The sequence below is a fragment of the Bactrocera oleae genome, chromosome 6 (assembly GCF_042242935.1).
Source record: "Bactrocera oleae isolate idBacOlea1 chromosome 6, idBacOlea1, whole genome shotgun sequence".
Taxonomy (NCBI): domain Eukaryota; kingdom Metazoa; phylum Arthropoda; class Insecta; order Diptera; family Tephritidae; genus Bactrocera; species Bactrocera oleae.
The window spans coordinates 62,920,415-62,939,670 of NC_091540.1; the positions used below are offsets into that span (position 1 = coordinate 62,920,415).

The 19,256-nt window shown below is 28.4% G+C and overlaps 1 protein-coding gene across 1 annotated transcript; it reads right to left on the reverse strand.

The window, feature by feature from the left end:
* Positions 1-1,106: 1,106 nt before the first annotated feature.
* Positions 1,107-17,923, reverse strand: LOC118679767 (dual specificity protein phosphatase 18). Its single transcript, XM_070111293.1, has 2 exons — positions 17,301-17,923; positions 1,107-2,100 (listed from the first exon to the last, which is right to left on the reverse strand). Exons 1-2 carry the CDS (start codon positions 17,558-17,560, stop codon positions 1,503-1,505), a joined length of 858 nt encoding a protein of 285 aa, XP_069967394.1. The 5' UTR covers positions 17,561-17,923; the 3' UTR covers positions 1,107-1,502.
* Between the last annotated feature and the right edge of the window lie 1,333 nt (positions 17,924-19,256).

Here is a 19,256-nt window from a genome sequence, read left to right on the forward strand (position 1 = left end):
AAATATAGCATATCTTATAGCTACAAACATACACGTTCAATTTATAATCATCATGAAATTATTTAGTTTATTTTACAAAAATAGTTATTAGCATGAAAACATTAAAAACATGCGCTTATGAAAGCAAGCGCCTAAAAGTATACATATGGAAATGTCGCGATCACTTCATGTACAGTACAAATAAAAATGTGTTAGCCAGGTGGAAAACCAATATGAACATTTGCACAATATAAAGCAAGATAATCTTAGCAAAGTCACGCTCCAAAGTATTTATTTATGTTTTTGTGTGTGCAAGTTGCAACTATACTCAAAAAAACTTGGAAATTAATGTTTTTTGAAACTTTTAAACTCATACTCGTTTATTCCCGAATAAGTTTGATCTTAAAACTATAAAGTTATTCATGTCTTAAATTGTAAAAATATTGTGTATAAATTATGCCTAATACTATTTTTTAATTTAATGTTTGGGGTTAACGTTTTCTGTAATTTTATATTTTTACTCCAGTTTTCTGAATATTTTAGGTAAAAACTTATATTTTCTCTGCTTCTTATCGTTTTGATAGTAGATAACGGATAAATCTTAAACCTTTAAAAATAGTATAGTAATAAAAGTTTGAATACAAGAATCGTAACTGGATTGGTAAAATCTGACAGTGAAAGCTAACTTAACTCCAAATTTGATTAACAAAACTAAGAGAAAGCCTAAAAAAAAGTCAAGCCTTTCAAGATTTGCAATTTCTGGTTAGTATATATATATATAAACCTGGCCTATAGATTTCCATAATTTTAAAACGTTCAGTGAAAACCTTTACTCAACAGTTACTTAAAAGACGAATTTTCAGTATACATTACAACGTCTCATGTAAATTTGGTTCAAATAACCGTAAAAGATCAATCGATCTTTCCGGAAATATATCTTAAATTGATGAACGCGATTGAACTACAAGAACACCAGAAATAATGTTTACTACACGAAACCTATACTTAAAAAAAAAACAGGTATCAGCAGATATTTTATAGGGTGTTCTCACTATGCACCCAAGAGCTTTCATATTCCAAATATTGTACTTACTTTTATTTCAATTGAAAATAACACTTTTCTTATATTTTATGCATAATTTTCAAATTTTATTAATGTACATATTTTTGAAAATTTTATTAAATAAAATATCTCTAAAATACTAAAACTTTGCAATTCAGCAAAAACGTGCAAACACTAAGCCCTAGGCTGGAAAAAAGTTGCGATATAAATACATTACACTAGGAACTACAGGAAAGTTCACAACTAAAAATTTACGAATACAGACATAAGTCGAGCCTAAGGCACATCAATACTTTTCCATAAAATCGTTCACTTACATTACAATTTCTTAACAACCATACATACGAAAAACAAATCATTTCAATACCCACTCAAACAAACCGTTAAAACTACGCTTTGGAATAAAGTTTTCTATTTTAAACACCCACAAACATAACAACATCCCACCAAGCAATGCTCCTTAATGGCGTTTCAAAGTTTTACGTTGTCGCTGGTAGAACTCCTCCATTGCACGATATTCCGGCTCATAGACATCCGGTATTTCCCTGTTCAACGATTCATAGTAGACCATCTGCACCGAGCAGGCGCCGCTCAGCTGTTCTTCATAGCAACGCAACTGCTGGAAGAAGCCCGTATTCGGACGTATTTGTGGACGTATGGCCTTGACGTGCAAGTAGGCGGCGCGCAGTGACATGCCACCATATTTCATGAGATATGCCAAGCAGAGTGTTGTCGAACGGCTGACACCGGCCACGCAGTGTATCAGCGATTTGCCGCCGAGCTGACGCACCTCTTCAATCATATCGGCCACCTCGTCGAAGTGTAGCGACAGATCGGTGTCAGGGCGATCATATGCGTTGATACGTAAATAGAGCGGCTTGGTAACGCTGGAGAGCGGTGTATCGGGTAGCTCCGGAGCGACATTGATAATGAAACGCACCTGTAACTGATCGAGAATCATTGGCATGACTACGCCAGCGCCGCACAAATAGAGGCTCGGCGACAATTGTGAAATGCCCGGGAAGGGTGTGTGCGAGTGTATAGGCGTATGTCGAGAGCTGGAAGTACACGAAGAGAGAAATGAAGAAGATTAGTATTGAAAAAAATATTTTTTCTGTTAAGATAAAATAAATATTAAACAAAAATCTAGTACAAACAATAACTTCATTATTATTTTCCTAAAAATATATAAAGAAATATTATGTTAAAGAAAATTTTCAGTGCAATCTTCTGCAATTTTTTTATAGCTTTCTGTTTGCAAACAACATTCCGCAGTGCATATTATTAATTCGTTTTCCGCGCATTAAGTACCTTGTTGTCGACACTTCAATTTTGCTAGCTGCCAAAATTGTTACTAATAAAATATCTAAGTGTTTTTATTCGCTTATTTTGCAGATCGGTGTTTATACATATAATAGTAGCTTATTTTGATATACAAGTATTTTGATACATAAAAATATGGACGCGCTGAAGCGAGAAGAAGAAAAATATGAGTTCGCTTTTAAAAATATGAATGCTTATTTATAGAAATTATGAAAAAAAAACAAGTTCAAGGTAACGATCTATCAACATATTTGCATAGTATATTTGAAATTATTTACGCCATAAGCTCTTCCTCCACTTCACTCGGTATACATTCATGTATTTGTTGTGACACCTGAGGCAAAATACAATATATTTTCTTTTTAAAAGAGGCGTAGTTTTTAGCTCTGGCAAGGTATTTTGTTTTTAATTTTTAAGCTTAAAGCTTCTTAATTTATGCCAGTTTTTTCATTTATACCAATTGTGTGTTCGAGCGTGAACATATTTCAAGTACCTTCTTTTTTAATAAACCCTTTACCACTCACCTTTTGCATCCATTATATAAAAAAATTACCACAAAAATCGTAGAAGAAGTTAGCCCAATTATTACTTATTAACTGTTTTCAATCACCGGCACCGCTATGATGGTGATCGATTCATATTTCAAAATGCCAAAATGGAATATAATTTTTTTTTTGCACAAATACATATTTCTGATAATTACTTTAGATATTTTGCGGAGTCGTAAAGCTTGAATGAACCTCAAAGAAACTTAATTTCGAATGAACATAGTTTTGTTAAGAGATTCGAAAGTGCAGTTTTCGGTATGAGTTCGAAACCATACGAAATAACTTAAGATCCACGAGTCAAAAGATCATAAGTCAAATGAATGACTGTTACCTTGAACAAAGAGCTGTGGGTAATACCATATTCCGCTAAAGCAACATCAGGATTGGGTGCTTGACCACAGCGGTATTGCAGGAAATTGTAAGGCTGATGAGCTTGCTAAAACAGGTACTTCAGTTTCAATAACTGCAGCGGAATGAGAACGGGTAGGAACTTCGTTGCCTTCTTGTGGTTCAATACTGGACTGTTGGGCCTTAGATCAAACCAACAAGTGCTAGTCGACTACTAACTGTGAAGTCGCAAGATCCTTCTGGTTTGTGGTAAATCGTAAATGGTATAGTGAACTCTTCACTCTCGGCAAGATCCAGCCTTCAATGGTTATAGTAGTTCTAACTGGACACTGTACAATCTGGATTCATGCGGTAAAATTTACCATCTCACCGGATGCCAGTAGTATCAGCTGTTTGGAAGAAGATGAGATAAAATCATCTCAACACTTTCCGCTTTTGTCAGATAGTGGAAATAGAAATAAAGCACCTAAGCAGATTTGTGTAGGCGGCGTCAATGCGTTTCGCCGATAGCTTATATCTAACTACAGGAGTTTTTTTCGTCTAGCTTCACAAAGGACTGTACATAACCGTCTAAGTGTGAACTACCGCCATGCTGAAGGATCAGCCAACAATCTAACCTATCCTAACATCAGAAACAATATTTTATTAGAACCAGGTTGATTTATATATTCAAAATTATATGTTTATTGGGCTCAAATATGAGCATAAAAAAATTAAGATTTGATTTTCGCATTTTTAAATAATTTACTGTTTAATAAAATTACAAATATCTCATTAAAGAAAAAATCCTAAATTGTACAATATTATATTTTTTTTGTTCAAAGACACACTGCTACTTGTTGGATTTATATATTTATTTTCCCCACCAAAAAATAAGTACGCACTGATTTTCTCTTTTTTAAAAGATTACAATATCTTCAGTGTTTACTACCAAGGCCGTGGGCGAAGCGTAGGAAATTTGTTTACGCTAATCAAATAAAATAAAGTAAATAAAATAGTTCAATAGTACCAATAGCACTATTTAAAAATATAAAGAATAAAAAAATATTCACCAAAAAATTAAAAAAAATAAAATAAATAATCAATGACGTTGAAGATGGGGGCGCTTTTGTGGCGCGACTGCAATGAGCAACATTTTTGAATGACGTAACATTTAGTTATATGGTATACATATATGACAGTATATAAACAAATAAAATTAGGATTTAAAAAAAAAGTTTTCCAAATAGAAAAAAATATTATACGTGCTTTAATTATAGCATTTATTTGGGCGGCGCACATAAATAACCACACATTGGTATGCGAACAATGCCAGCAAATGAGGCTTTGAATAAACAAATTAAGTGAACTTCAAAAATAGATATTATAATGCTAGAAATAAATTTATTTAAACAAGAAACCTGCGCACTTCCCCAAAACGATATTTATTTCTCCAAAATACCGTTTGTTTCGTCATATTTTTCCTTATTTTCCCAAAAAATTTATAAATATTTTTCAAATGCTATTGTTTTTTTTTTTGTAATATTTCCAGCATTTGTGAACTATTATTTTTAAGCATATGGCCTTTTTATTGTTTGTGTGAACTTGTTTTCGTAGCTTTCGTTATTTGAATTTCCATTCAACGGAAATTCCACCTTTGATTTGAACAAATTTTGAATGAAAAGTTATTTATTTACTTTACCCACTTTTTTCGTTTTTTTTTTTTTTATTTCTGTTTATTTGAGGTATGCCAACATCAATTTTTTTTCAAATTTTCACTTTTGCTTTTCCCACTGACGTCATTGAATTATTTGTTTATCTGTTCGGCCTAAGTATTTTTCCGAAAGAAACCAACGAATGGCTTAGCAGACAGCGCATAAAGCGAATGTACCTAGCTATGTGGGACATATGACTTTTCCGTCTGCTATTTGTTCAAATTTTTGTAAATATATTTTGAGAACACATGTTTATTAATATCTATATTAAAGTAACCCATAAACAAATCTTAGACTAGTTTTTAAGAAAGTAGTTTATAACCAGAAATTCCAGTTGGAAAATACTGTACTCCACAATTAATTTGATTTGTTGCAATTGCAAACCACTTTGCAAATATTTTTGTGTATCTCAAAGCGCTAGAGACCCTAAGAGATACCCGATTCTCGTGGTGGTCAAAATCTCTTTCTTAGCTTGGATTTTCCCCAAACAGTATTTTTCGAATTTTTGTATATTTCGTACAAAATGTTCGAATGAAGAAGCTTTGCCAGAAATATTATTTATAATTATCTAGCGTAGCATTTCGGTCTAATAAAGCGTTGATTCGTATTTAAACGTCAAAGGTTCGAAGAACTCTCTGTTTTCAGTCGGCGAGTCCTACAAATAGATTTGCACACATTTTTTTTAAAGATCTTTTGTTTAATTAGTTTTAGCTCTTGCAGGTTACCATTTGTGCATATAGAAAAATATTAATCAGATAAGCTAACTAGCTCTACTTCCATATGCTACTAGTTGTAAGTGGTACACAACTAATTCTTTTCAGCAAATGGTGAATATAGTTAAGTATGAGCAAGTATTGGTTAGCAAATGGTGAATATAGTTAAGTATGAGCAAGTATTGGTTAAGTGGTCGCAGATTTATGACTTCACTGTCAGGTACAAGTTGTTTTCAAATTTTAAACATGTTTATTTAAAAAACAAAAACATATTTCTATCAGTTGAAAGTAAAAATAGGTTACAGCATAAATAATATGTTCAAATATTCCAGTTATGTAAGAAAATGCATGATTTTGTTGGTTTTTATGAGGAACCGGAAGTGTTGTCGACGTAATGAGTTTTGCGTCATTAAAGCGCTTTTTACTGAATTTGAGATGAATTGAAATGTAAAATTTTCTATACACAGATTACAAAAACAAAATTATAATAAAAAAATATATAAAAATCTGTTTTGACAAAGAATATTTAATGTCAAAAATTAAAAAAAAAAAAGTTATAAAATTTAAAATTTAATTAAAAAAATGTTTCAAGAAAACAACAAACAAAAATTGAAAAACAAATAAATAATGTAAAAAAAAAATAATAAAAAAAATGTTGAAATATTTTTTCATAAAAAATTAACACATAATGAAAATTGCTACAAAATTTTTAAAATAAATAGAAAATATTGTTACATTCAAATATATATACATAAAAATAAATAAAACACAAATATTTAAGTGGTTCATTTTGAAAAAAATTTCATAAATAAAATAAAACTTAAAATATATATTAAAATAATTTTTATATTATTAATTAACACATTAAGAAAATAATTAGCATTTAATAAAATTATTTAAATTTATAAAAATTAGTTTTACATTTTAGGAATTCGACAAGAAATGTTTAAATGGATAATTTTCTATACAAATATTCTAAATTTATATTAAAATAATTTATAAAAGTCAATTTTAAACAAAAAATATTTACAGTTAAAAGTTTTATTGAGAAAGAGTTAAAAATAAAAAGGTGAATAGCATTTTTTTCTTAAAAAAATTTAAAAAAAATAAATAAATAACAAAATAATAATAATAATAAATCGAATAATTAAAATATTGTTAAATATAATGAATTGGGCAAATAATAAAATTTAAAATAAATTGTAAAGTAATTTTTCAAAAAAAATAAATAATACATTAAAAAAAATGGTTCATAAAAGAATTTTATTTTTGAAAGTATTGTTAAATTCTATTAATTAAGTGAAATTCCATATGAAAGTATAATTTTCTATAGAAATGCCACCAATTAATAATAAAATAAAAAATATATATAAATCAATTTTAACCAAAAAAAAATTTTAGCTAAGAATTTTTTATTGTGAGTAAAAATTATAAAAGTAAAATCGTAATTTTTTTTTTTCGTGAAAACAACAATAAAAAAATTAATAAAATAAAAATTAAAAATATACTAAAAAAATTTTTTTTCTTAAAAAAATAATCAACACAGTCAAAAAAAATAATGAATAAAAAATATTATTAAATTTTTTGAATTGGGGAAAAATATTTTTTAATATTAAGATATTTTTTTTTTCTCCAAAGAAATATTTAATTTTCAAAGTGTTATTAAAATTTTATACAAAATCGTCAACACAAACACAACAAAGGTACACACATACAAGCTGTAAATAAATTCGCGATCAAATCACGGTTCATTACCCCGTTGCGCCAATAAAAATAAGATAATTGCGCTTATTTTCCCAAAGAAAAAATGACCAAAATGATAAACAACTCAATAAAGTTGGCAATAAATGAGATTGTCATAAATTGTCGAAATTTTCTTCGCTGCCGCTGCAATTCAATTGTCACTCACAGTTAAGAGCAGCAAAAATTGCAAGCAAACAAGCACGCGATTTGCACATAGCTGCAGCGTAGCATCAAGCATTTATATGCAACATGTAATTTTTTGTGCAATAAAATAGATATATTTATTTGTCATGACTACAACAGCAGCAACAACAAACAAATATTAAATAATAATAACGTCGCTGTTGTTGTGCGTGCTTTGTGAGCAAATATTAAGCGCGAAATTCCTTTGGCTTGCGGCCAAATTTAATCATCATCAACACTTTCACTAGACGACAACGTGTGATGACAGCTACAACAACAACAGTAAACAGTACAAACGGCTAAGCGAATGTCACAAATTATTTGAATAAATACGTTATGGATAGTTGCGATGTTTTTTTTGGGGAATTGTTGAATATTTTTTTCCGATATTTTTCCTTTGCATTTTGACAAATTTATATTTTTGTTGATCTATATTAAAGTTTAGTTAAAAGAATTTTACTTTTTATTTGCATATTTTTTTTTTGAATTTTTTCAACAATTTAATTAAAATATCCTAAGTCGACTAAAGTTAATTTCGGCAATTTGAGTTATGCCAACGTAATTTTTTGAAACTCGATCTTCAATCTTAAATAATAACTTAGAATTAATCATTTTAAATTGCGATAAAATAGAATTTAAAAAAATTGCCAGATTTTTATTAGAAATATTTTTAGTGACAAAAGCTTAAGTTTACTTAAGCCATTTCATTGAACTATTACAAAAATAATATTTTTCACATATTTCGTTTTGGTAGCAACCTTAGAAAGTGTAAAGCGGAAAAGAAATGTTTAAAATAGTTTTAATTAACCTCTTTTTGACCTTATGGCAGATTTAATTAGCTTAAGTCGCTTAACACTTGGTTTTATTGATTGGCATATGTACAGACATATACACAAGTAATTAATGTGGGAAAATATTATATACGTATTGCTTAGTTTTAAATAAAAAATATATAAAATATTGTTTTTATTTTATCAGAAATATATTATTTTCAATTAAATAAAACTTAAAAAGAAAATTTTATAAAAAGCTTTGTAATAAAAAACTTTTTAAAGTAAAACAAATTAAAAAAAAATACTTATTAAAATATACCAATTATAAAATTAATGAACAAAATTACTTAAAAAAAAATTAATATGAAAAATATATTTTTAAAATAATTTTATATTAACAAATTATTAAAAAAAAATCTATAAATAAAATATATAACAAATAAATATATAACAATATAATATATAACAATATATAAAATATATATAAAAAAATGTTATTATGTTTATTATTAAAAACTACTTAAAATAAAATAACAATAAAAAAAATGTTTAAAAAAAATTGTATTACAAAAAATTATTTAAAATTGAATAGTAACCCAAAAAAAAATGTATAATAAAAGAATATAGAGAAAATATTTTGTTAAACAATAAATATTACAAAAAATTCTAATAAAATATTATTAAATTTTTTTATATTTTTAACAATAAAAAACATTTATAAAAAAAATCGTATAATAAAAATTTTGTATATAAATATAACTATAACTATGAAAAAATGTTTTTAAAAAATATTATTATAAAAAAATTATTTAAAATTGAATTACAAAACAAGAATATGCTTATAAAAAAAAATTATAATAAAATAATATAAAAAAAACGTTTTTTAAATATAATAATTATTTAAAAAATTTATTAAATATTATTTAAATTAAAATAAACAATAAAAAATATGTATAAAGTAAACTAGTGATAAAAAATTATTGCATTATAAAAAAAAATTTATAAAATAACATTAATAACAAATTTTATAATAAAATATTAAAACTATAAATTAAAAAAGAAAATATTATAAAAATATTTAAAAAAAAAAATAATTAAAATACATATAATCATTTAGAATATTTATAATAAAAATGTTTATAACAAAAAGTTATTTAAATTAAAATAAATATTAAAAATATAGTTTTAAAAAAAAGGAAACGAAAAAGACTTATAATAAAAAAAGATATGCAAATCTGATTTAAACTTTAATAATTAAAATGTTTCATATCTGTACGTACTTTTATACTTTTTACATATAAATGTCACTTTGTCAAAGATAATTTTTTCTCTCTTAAACAACTAAAAATTCTTTCTAGAGTGCCAAATGCATATCTATAAATACTTAAATGCCCGTGATTTCTTGTTTACAAACAAAAATGCATAAAAATACTATTTTAGTACTACATACATATAGTCCACGTGATGACTTCCCGACAGTCGCAAAAAAATTATTGTCATGTTATTTTTGAAATGTTTACACGGCAAAAAGCATAGGAAAATGAGCATTTTTGTGAAATAAGGTTAAGGCCATTAAAACGAAATTTATTCGTTGATAAAGCAAATTAAATAAATGATGAAGAGATACAAATTGTACGCGTGTGCATATGCATACAGCTGTGAGCGCTAAAATTGCAATGAAATTCAGTTTGCAACATTTAAGGATTGAAAATTTTTAATTTTTGAAAATCTGTTTTAAAAAATTAATTTTCCCTTTGTATGTAAACAAATTGTTATTATTTTATCGTTTTGACAACTGTTTGCTCCAGAAATTTTGTTTAGTTTTTAATAAAGTTTTAAAAAAAACAAAATTTTTGTGCTTTTCTTAGTGTATACTATTTACTTTTTTACCTTTTTGCGAACGTCAATAAAAGAACACCGGGCCTCAGAACCCAACATATAATCAATGAGAGTAACATTTTCGGCTTAAACGAAATCTATTTTATGATATGCTATTTTTATACTCACTAATGTACCTAAATATAGAAGTGACTATAAATAATTAGAAAATCTCTTTCTCACGGCTTGGCAACAAAGTTGTTTTAATTAAAAATTTTTTTTTTTTATCCACATTTTAAGAATACTGGCATATCCAAGATTCAGTAAAAACTCTTAGGCTAAATTTTCAGTTTCAACAAGTTATTTAATTGTCGGAAAAATATGATCATCAAAAATCAAAAAAAATGTCAATAGTATGGTAGATTCTTGTATAAAGATTTCACATTTAAGTTCATATATGTATATACATTTTTTCTTGGAAAGGATTTTACCGAAATCAGGAATTAAATATGATTTTGAGAAAACTTTTGATCACAGGTGAGTAAAATTGTAATCTTTCGGGTAGTTGATTAGTCAAAATATTATTTTACATTTAATAAATTCTGTGATTAATGTAGATCTAATAACATATTTAACATTTTTTAAAAGAGCTTGATGTTTTCAATGTTGCCACATATTTTTTTTAATTATACATATTACGCATAGAATTACAAATGTGTGAACTGTTACCATATGGGAATACACACCCAAATATGTTAAAACAATTTTTGTCATACATTTTTTAAACAATGGAGTTGTCATCTCGTTTCAAAAAAATTTTCAAAATAAAGAAATTGAATGCTTTAAACAGAGATCAATAAAGTTCTTAAAAGTTGTATGTGCTAAAAATTTCGAATATGTTGAAACGGTGATGCCACACCAATACAATTTTTGTAAAAGTACTTCTAAAAATATCGACATTGCAAAATGGTTACCCAATTAATGCTTTTGTTTTGAAAGTACTAAAACTTAACTAGCACTATTTTACATTTTTTCTATAATGCAGTTGCCATCTCGCTTCAAACTTTTTTTTTAACAAATAAGTGGAAAGCTTTGAAATGAGAGCAGGAATAAAACTCTTTGAAGTAATATGAGCTACAATTTAAAAAAAAAAAATTGGAACGAGGATGCCACACTAATAAAATTTTCGTAAAAGTATAACCCAAAAATTGCGATATTGCAATATGGTTATTAAATTACTGCAATTTTATTGCGTTTTATTGCTGAACTATTTTTAAATGACGTTGCCACTTGATTTGAAATATATAGAAAACATATTATTAATTTTATTTTGTCATTTTTATTTGGGCAGTTGACAGACTTAAAGTATTGGTTTGAAATAAAAAAGAATTGAAGAATTGGCCCCAAGTTCTATTAGATTTAAAAATTTACGGTAAAAATTTGTACACAACTTGTTGAAAACTTGAATATATCAATTATTAACTTAAAATATTCAATTAAATGAATACATTTTATTTTTTAAATTTGGCATGCGAATCTTATAATATTTTTTTTATTAGAAAAATCTTAAATTGCTTTATTGTATTCTTGTAAAATACGTTTTTAGTATGAGCACGAATTTTTTAAACTTTTCTAATAAAATGTTACTTATATAATTGTTAATTTTGATTTTCACATATATGCATTTCCTTCCCCTCCCCTTCCACCTATGAGCAGAACACACATTATTTTCGCATTAATTATAGCTTTATGTCACCTCACACATTTCATTCCCACCTCAAATAAACAAGATTCTTAACAGCACAAAAGACTATTCGACTTAAGAATTTGTACATAAAATTAAAGAAAATTTTTAGTTTTTTGTGCTCGCTCAGCGCTAAGGCGAAAAATCACATGTAATTAACGTGATTTCAACGAGACTTTTCACTGACAAGGTCATGTATTGCGGAATAGTTGCATAAGTGGCAGATTTTCTAAAACTAAAGCAGACATATGTGCTTCTTCTTCTTTTCTATGCTTTCAATATGAATGCCAACACTTAACCGCCTTTTGGTTTTGACATTGCGAATTTCTTCATCACTCTTACCGTCCATGAGTTTTCTTTGTCATAGTCAAGGTTGGCGGCGGCAACACCTCTCTCATAGCGGCTGAGTGGCAGCTCTAGCATTAAAAAAAGATTATATAATATAATAATGGAAATTCAATGCAAATGCTTTGTGAAATGCTAGTGAAAACTAAAATCAATATATTTATTCACCGAAAGAAACCAGAAATGCATATGGTTGAAATTGTTTAGTTTTTTTTTTTGGCGCCGAGATTGTGCTGAGCGACGGGCGGTGCGTATGAGTGATTGCTACGCGAGACCGCTGTCGCTGTGAAGGACAGTTTATTAGCAGCACTTGCTTATTGCTACATTTTTGTTGTTGTTGCAAGTTATGTTAATTTATTTTTAAGTTAGATGGCTGTATGCTTCAGGAACTTAATGGCATTTCGCAAATAGGCGACAACAGTTTTTAAAAATATGCAGCGGGGTATTTATGGATTTATTTATTTTTTTCCAAAATATTCGGCATATTGTGAGCCACTTCCGTTAAAAATATGCAATTTTTTTGTTTTTCTACAATTGAAATATATTTTTTTGGATTTTAGAAGTACTGAGAATATTATTGATAATTTATTTGCCCAGTCAATGGTAATTAGTATTGAAATAAACTATTTTTTTTAATATGAATTTACATAAATATTTATTTTAAGTAAAGTTCTGAGCTACCAAACAAAACGTAAAAATTTAAAAAAATTTAAAAAATAGTTTTGAAAATTAAAAATAAAATTTTTAAAAAATTTTAAATTTTGCGAAACAGTTTTGAAAACTAAAAATAAAATTTTTCAAAAATTTTAAATTTTTCATAAATATTTACGCGCATTCTTCAGCTACTTTAACTAATAATAGCACACATATAAACATTCGTGCAGCTAAAAATAAACTCACACACATACATTCATAAAAAAACTGACACACTTCCACCATCGCCATAATTAATGTTGTCATAAATGTCGCTGGCAATTTTTCACCTCAGCCATTTGAGCCGTAACGTTGAACAGCTGCCCGTCTGCAGCAGCCAACACAAACGTAATGAGCCATAAAAAGTGCGCTCTTTTCTTCGAATTCTAATAGTCGAAAGAAATTAACGCACAGTCTTTGAATTGGTGCAAAACAGCAACGTGCAACAGGCCGCTGCAACAATTTACTTACGCAGATGCACCTATATTTGTAAGTATGTATGCGTGTGTAAAAGCATTTTGTGCAAATATTTAGAATATTGAGCAGTGACTGATGGCTTGGAGAATGGTGTCAAATGTTTAGAAAATAGAAAAAAAATGCGATAAATTGAAAATAGACGATAGATAGATGTGAATACAACAAGGAAAGAAGCGCAAGTGGAACGCAAAATAGAATAAATATTTAAGAATTTGGATTTCTTTGAAAAGATTTCTAATACACATATTATTAAAAATTAACAAAAAATTTATGCATAAAACTTTTGTACTTTTTAGCAATATATAGTTAAATAAACATTTTTTAAATGAAAAGTAATTAATAATAAATTAAAAAAATATGATTCTTGTATACTTTCGGAACTCTGTTTAATGAAAAATATTTTTTAAAGAATTTTTAAAAGAAATCTTTTATTCTCGGCTCATGTTTTTTCTTTAATTTAGAATTTTTCTACCTGAAGAAGAGCAGATTTTTTCTAAAAATATTTTTTTTATATCTATATATTTTATTATTGAATATAACTAAAAAGTAAAAAAAAAAAATAATTTTAAATATTTAATTTAATTTTATTTTTAATTAAAATTTGTTTTTTTTTTCTTTAATAATAAATAGATAAATAAACCTTTTTTAACTAAAAAATAATTGATACAAAATTAAAATTATATGATTTTTCTTTCAAAACTCTGCTTTATGAAAACTATTTTTAGTTCCAAAAGAGAATTTTCTATAAAATTAAATCTTCTTTAATTTAGACTACTTCTTACCTTATACATATTTTTATTAGAATTTTTTTTTGTATCTGTGTATACGCTTTACTATTATCTGATCAAATTTGACTCGGACTAGTGCATTTAATCTTAAAATAAATTTTAAATATGATTAGAAACTATCAAAAATTTAAGTAAAAATTTGTTATTTCTACTTTCAGCGCTTTTTTTAAAGAAACATATTGTTGTTGTAAAGGATCACTATATATTGTAATTTCGGAGTCATCAAAAGTGAGTACAAACATATATGAAATAATATCAAAATACCATATACCATCTTGCCATAAATTCTGTTACAAAGTTTACAATGCCTACTGCGAAGACAAATGTGCAGAAAAAGTGCCTTTATGCTTTATTTAGACAGTTCAGATTAATATCAAGACTTATTCGAAATGATCTCCACATGAAAGCCTGCCGTCAGTCAACTGATCAGCTTCTGCCAACTCGCGTGAAGCAAATTAGACTTAACAAATGCCAGAGGGCCAATTTTTTCGAATATCCTACAAAAATTTAGAGTCACAAAAAATCTTTGATTCAAGAAACGCCATCAAAACCAATAGAAACTGTACGCAATGTTATTGAGCGATGGCCGAATCGTGTGGGGGCTTGTGTGTAAATCAATGGCCAAATAAAACAGAAAAAATTTTTAAACATTCTTAAGAATACAGTTTTTTCGAATAAAACACGAAAAAGTTCTTAAAAAAATAAAATAAATCTGAATTATATTTTCATAAATATTTAAAGTTACTGAAATATAACATACATTTGACATTTCACGCCATAATGTAAACGAAAAGTTTTCGAGTTAAGACGTTTTACTGTCAATACGCATTATGTATGTAAATAAGTAGTTCACACCGCACAGCAATTGCATGAGCTGTAATTAATTACCGTTGCTCGCCGCAAAATATATGAAACCGCTAAACTACCGTTATCTCCAATGCTATGTGCACTCTTAATTGCTTTAATTAAAATCACACGGGCGTGTCTAAGTCTCGTAGCTAAGCGCATGGTCTAAGCACTGCAGCAAGTGAACTCTGGCATTGCGTCACTGGTACTCAGTTAGTCTCAATTGCATGCTGATTGCAATTTTTATAATTGCTACTTTTATAGCGTCAACCTTTGTATTTATTTGCGCTGATAATTTGTTTTAAATGAAAAAGTGTAATTATACTCAGACTTGCAACACACTCCCGTAACTTTTCAACGGTATTGTATTTGCAGTCATTTAGTCACTTTTGTTCGCGTGATCATAGCCATAAAGTGTTTGTTGTTTTCTCTTTTCTGTTTCTGTTTTTATTTAAGCTGTCGCGGCACAAGGCATGACGCCATTTGGCCTTGACAGCGAATTTACTGGAGCGTCGCAGAAAACAAAGCTGGTTTTACACACGAACATATGCGGGAACATATTGAGGTAGTCGCGCTTATTCGCACACCCACCAGCCGGTCGACAAATTTCAATTGTAAATTAAGAGAGACTCTTTGGTGTAGGTGTTTGTTTATATTTATTTATGCTGGCGCCATTTGGCTGTCAATTAGATTGACGACGCACTTATGGCAATGGCGAGACCTGAGTGTTGTTCGTAATAGAAGTGACCCTTCATATTTACTTTTGTTGGGACGATAAAAGTAATGTCTTCATCCCTGTTGGCTTTTTCTTTCGAGATATCTTTCTACCTTTCTTCCTTAGAAAATATTTTATACGCTCTAAATTAGTTGATGAGGTTCTAAAACTACCGCAATTTACGATTATTAATAATTAATAAAAAATATTTAATTTTTTTAGGTAATCAGTATCTTTAACAACCATTACATTGAATCTAATGCTGAATATCTTTGTCTGTAATTTTCAAAATCACGATTACTCATGCTTACGATACATTTTTCAAAATTGCAAGCACAAAATTTATATGAATATGATTACAGTAATGGTAATCAATTGTAATCATATGATTTTAAATAGGTAATACTTGTACATACGTAATTCAATACTATGGTTAGAATAATGTATCCTTTTATTACTACGATCGGAATGATCACAGTTAATGTAATCATATTTAATTACTTAGTAATCGCGCTTTCAATGTAATCATGGATATCGGTTTTTTAAGTAATCAATACCTCTGAAAAGCATTGCCGTAAATTTAGTACTGAATAATCTTTACTATTCAGGTTTACGTTATAATTTCTAAAATACAATCACAATACACATGATTATGACTACAATAATGTAATCATTTAACTTTTTAGAATGCTATACATATTTCGGTATCATGTATTGCTGTACTATATACTAGGAGTAATGAAAATTATGTAATCATAATTATATATAATTACATTAAAATTAAAGCAACAGCAATTGCAATTGCAATGTAATCAGATACATGGGTTTCAGTGTAGTCCTGCTTAGAATTTATACTAAATTCTGCGGATATTTTTATTGTTTTTTACTTTTAGTAATGTAGTAACTAGAAACAATTTATTAGTGTTCAGATTATCTATATTTTTATGTACTTGATTTTAAGTACTGTTTTACGACAAGATAAGATACCAGTTGCTATCAGTAATTGGAGAAAACAGCTTTTTACGTCGCAATCGAAGTGCAATTAATTGTAAATACATATTCACAGTTCCTCTTCAGGCAAACGGGTAAAAATGGCTTTAATCGACAAAAGCAGTAATCATGAATTTCGAATTAATTTACTTAATAACGCTAAATTGTTGAGTAGGTGACGAAAAGGTAATTGCCGTCAAATAATAATAATTATGTAATGATGAAAAAGAACCAAGATATTAAATTTTTTGGTAATAATTATTGTTATATTGTGTTTTACACTTAAGTTGACTTAACTCACTTTTCGCCTTAAGCATAAAGATTGCCATATAAAACTTTAATTAACGATGTTTTAAGATAACAACTTTACAATTAAAACTTGTTTATCAGGTACGAGCTTGCACTTTGTCTTTTAGACATTGTAAATTAATTTTTTTTGCATTTTTTTTATATTCTCGATTAAACAAAAAAACTAAAAAATTAAAGAAAAAGTGAACAATTTTTTTTTCATTTTTACCTTGCCACAGTGTTGTCGCTCACATTCAAATTGCTCTTATCACTGTTGTTATTGTCATCGTCAAGTTTAGTAGCATTTCTGGTTTTGTTGTCACTTTTCAGTTCTTCAACATTTTCTTTATTACCATCACTGGCTAAGCTGTTGCTGCCAACGTTAGCTGCCTCCAGCAGGCTTTGAATCTCATCGACGATTTTCAGCTTGTCGCCTACCGCCTGCGGTAATGTCGGTGGCAAATTTGGTTCCGGCAGTAAGACTTGCATTTTTGCTTAATTTAATTAATTAATTTTTTTGTTGATATGCTTGTTTTTCTTAAAGAAGATTTTGAGTCTTTTGAATGTCTTAAGTATATTTTATTAATTATTGACGTATATTTATGCGTCTGTGTATTAAAATTTATAAATAACGTTAAAAGTTTGCCCGAACTCCACTAATAAAAAACGACTTATTTTTCACACAAAATTTCGAAAATATTTTTTCAAAAGAATTTTCGAGCTGTCACTATATTTTTAAAATTTTTTGTTGTCTTTTCTGCTGCTACGATATTTCGTATTTAAAAGAATTCTATATTTTAAAGGAGAATTTCACTTCTTTCACTATTGCTGACTGCCAGTTGACTAAACGTCCAAAAGACCAAGTTTCCTACCTCAAGCACTCGCTATTCATTCATTCAAACAAACAACAACGTTTGCTGTGTTGCTGCCAATGTTAGTGGTGAATGCCTGCGTTACACACACACCTGCCACCTAGATATATGTGGTGAATAAGAGTCATCACAGTCGTCATACAATCAATTCCTCCGGCAAGCGTTTCCCTCCTCAAGCAAACCTCGGCTGCTCTACGCTGGCGTAGTGAATCAGCTGCGTTGGTATTCAAAGGTGGTAAAATTGTGTTATTTTATTTTCATTTGGTGAGTATGTGTGACGCACTAGAAAACTCACCAAATGTCGTGCCAGCCAGCAACCACCCACTCCACGGCACTTTGTGGGTATGAGTACTGAATACGCGTGTGTGTATGTATGTATGTGTGGTTGTGTGTGACGCGTATAATTTTCGTTTTTTCCTGTTGTTGTAACATTGTTGCTACTTTTTTGGTGTTTTGTTTATTTTTGTTATTTTTACATGCAAATATTTTTACCATATTTACATGCCTTTGTTCTGAACACGCTCGAATTTTCACACATTCAACGGTTGTTTGCCAAAAGCATTTGGGTCTTGTGCAGTTTTTCAGGTGTGTTTTACAACTCAACATGCAAGATATGGCCTCTGGTGCCAGAAATATTTCCGTTGGCTACTTTTCAAGCAGTCGAATGGTACACAAACATACACACAAACACATAAATCACTGATATGAATATTTTTGATGGCTGAAGTGCATTTTTATGATGTATGATGTTGAAAGGAATTGCATGCAAGTTATGCGAGTGTAAATGTGAATTAAAGAAAATAAAAAAAATATAAAAGTTTACGGCTGCATCAGTCATGTGAGAAAGAAGTGAGAAAAAATTATTTACCTTGGATAATATAGACCAGCGAAAATTGAACAATAAATGACTATAGGGTCCCCTCACACTACCTTTCTTTTCTCTCTTCTTCTGTTAATGTTGGTTTATAATTTTAATCTATAAAGTTTCGAAATATACAATACTCGCAGACGAATAGCGAAACAAGAGCACTTAGAAATATAAATCCAACAGCTAGTTGGAGATGGTTTAACACTTTATTCCTCTTCGAAAGAAATTACATCAAGAACTGTCGAAAGTATAGATCAGTCCCAGCTTATTTTCCATATTACAAAAAATTTATTCCTTTATTTGTGGAAAAGGGTAAAAATTCCAGTTTTATTATTACTGCAATCTAGTGTCAGTAATATTTTAATCGACTACAAATGTTTCCAACAATTTAGTATTTGTGATCAGTTGGAGATCGCTTGCAAAATACTTCAGGTCTTTCATACAT

Excerpts from the sequence above, each read along its gene's own strand:
- LOC118679767 (XM_070111293.1), bottom strand. The coding sequence starts at position 17,560 with ATGCAAGTCTTACTGCCGGAACCAAATTTGCCACCGACATTACCGCAG. Across the intron at positions 2,101-17,300 it reads AGCGACAACACTGTGGCAAG|CTCTCGACATACGCCTATAC; the intron begins GTAAAAATGAAA and ends GTGTACTTCCAG.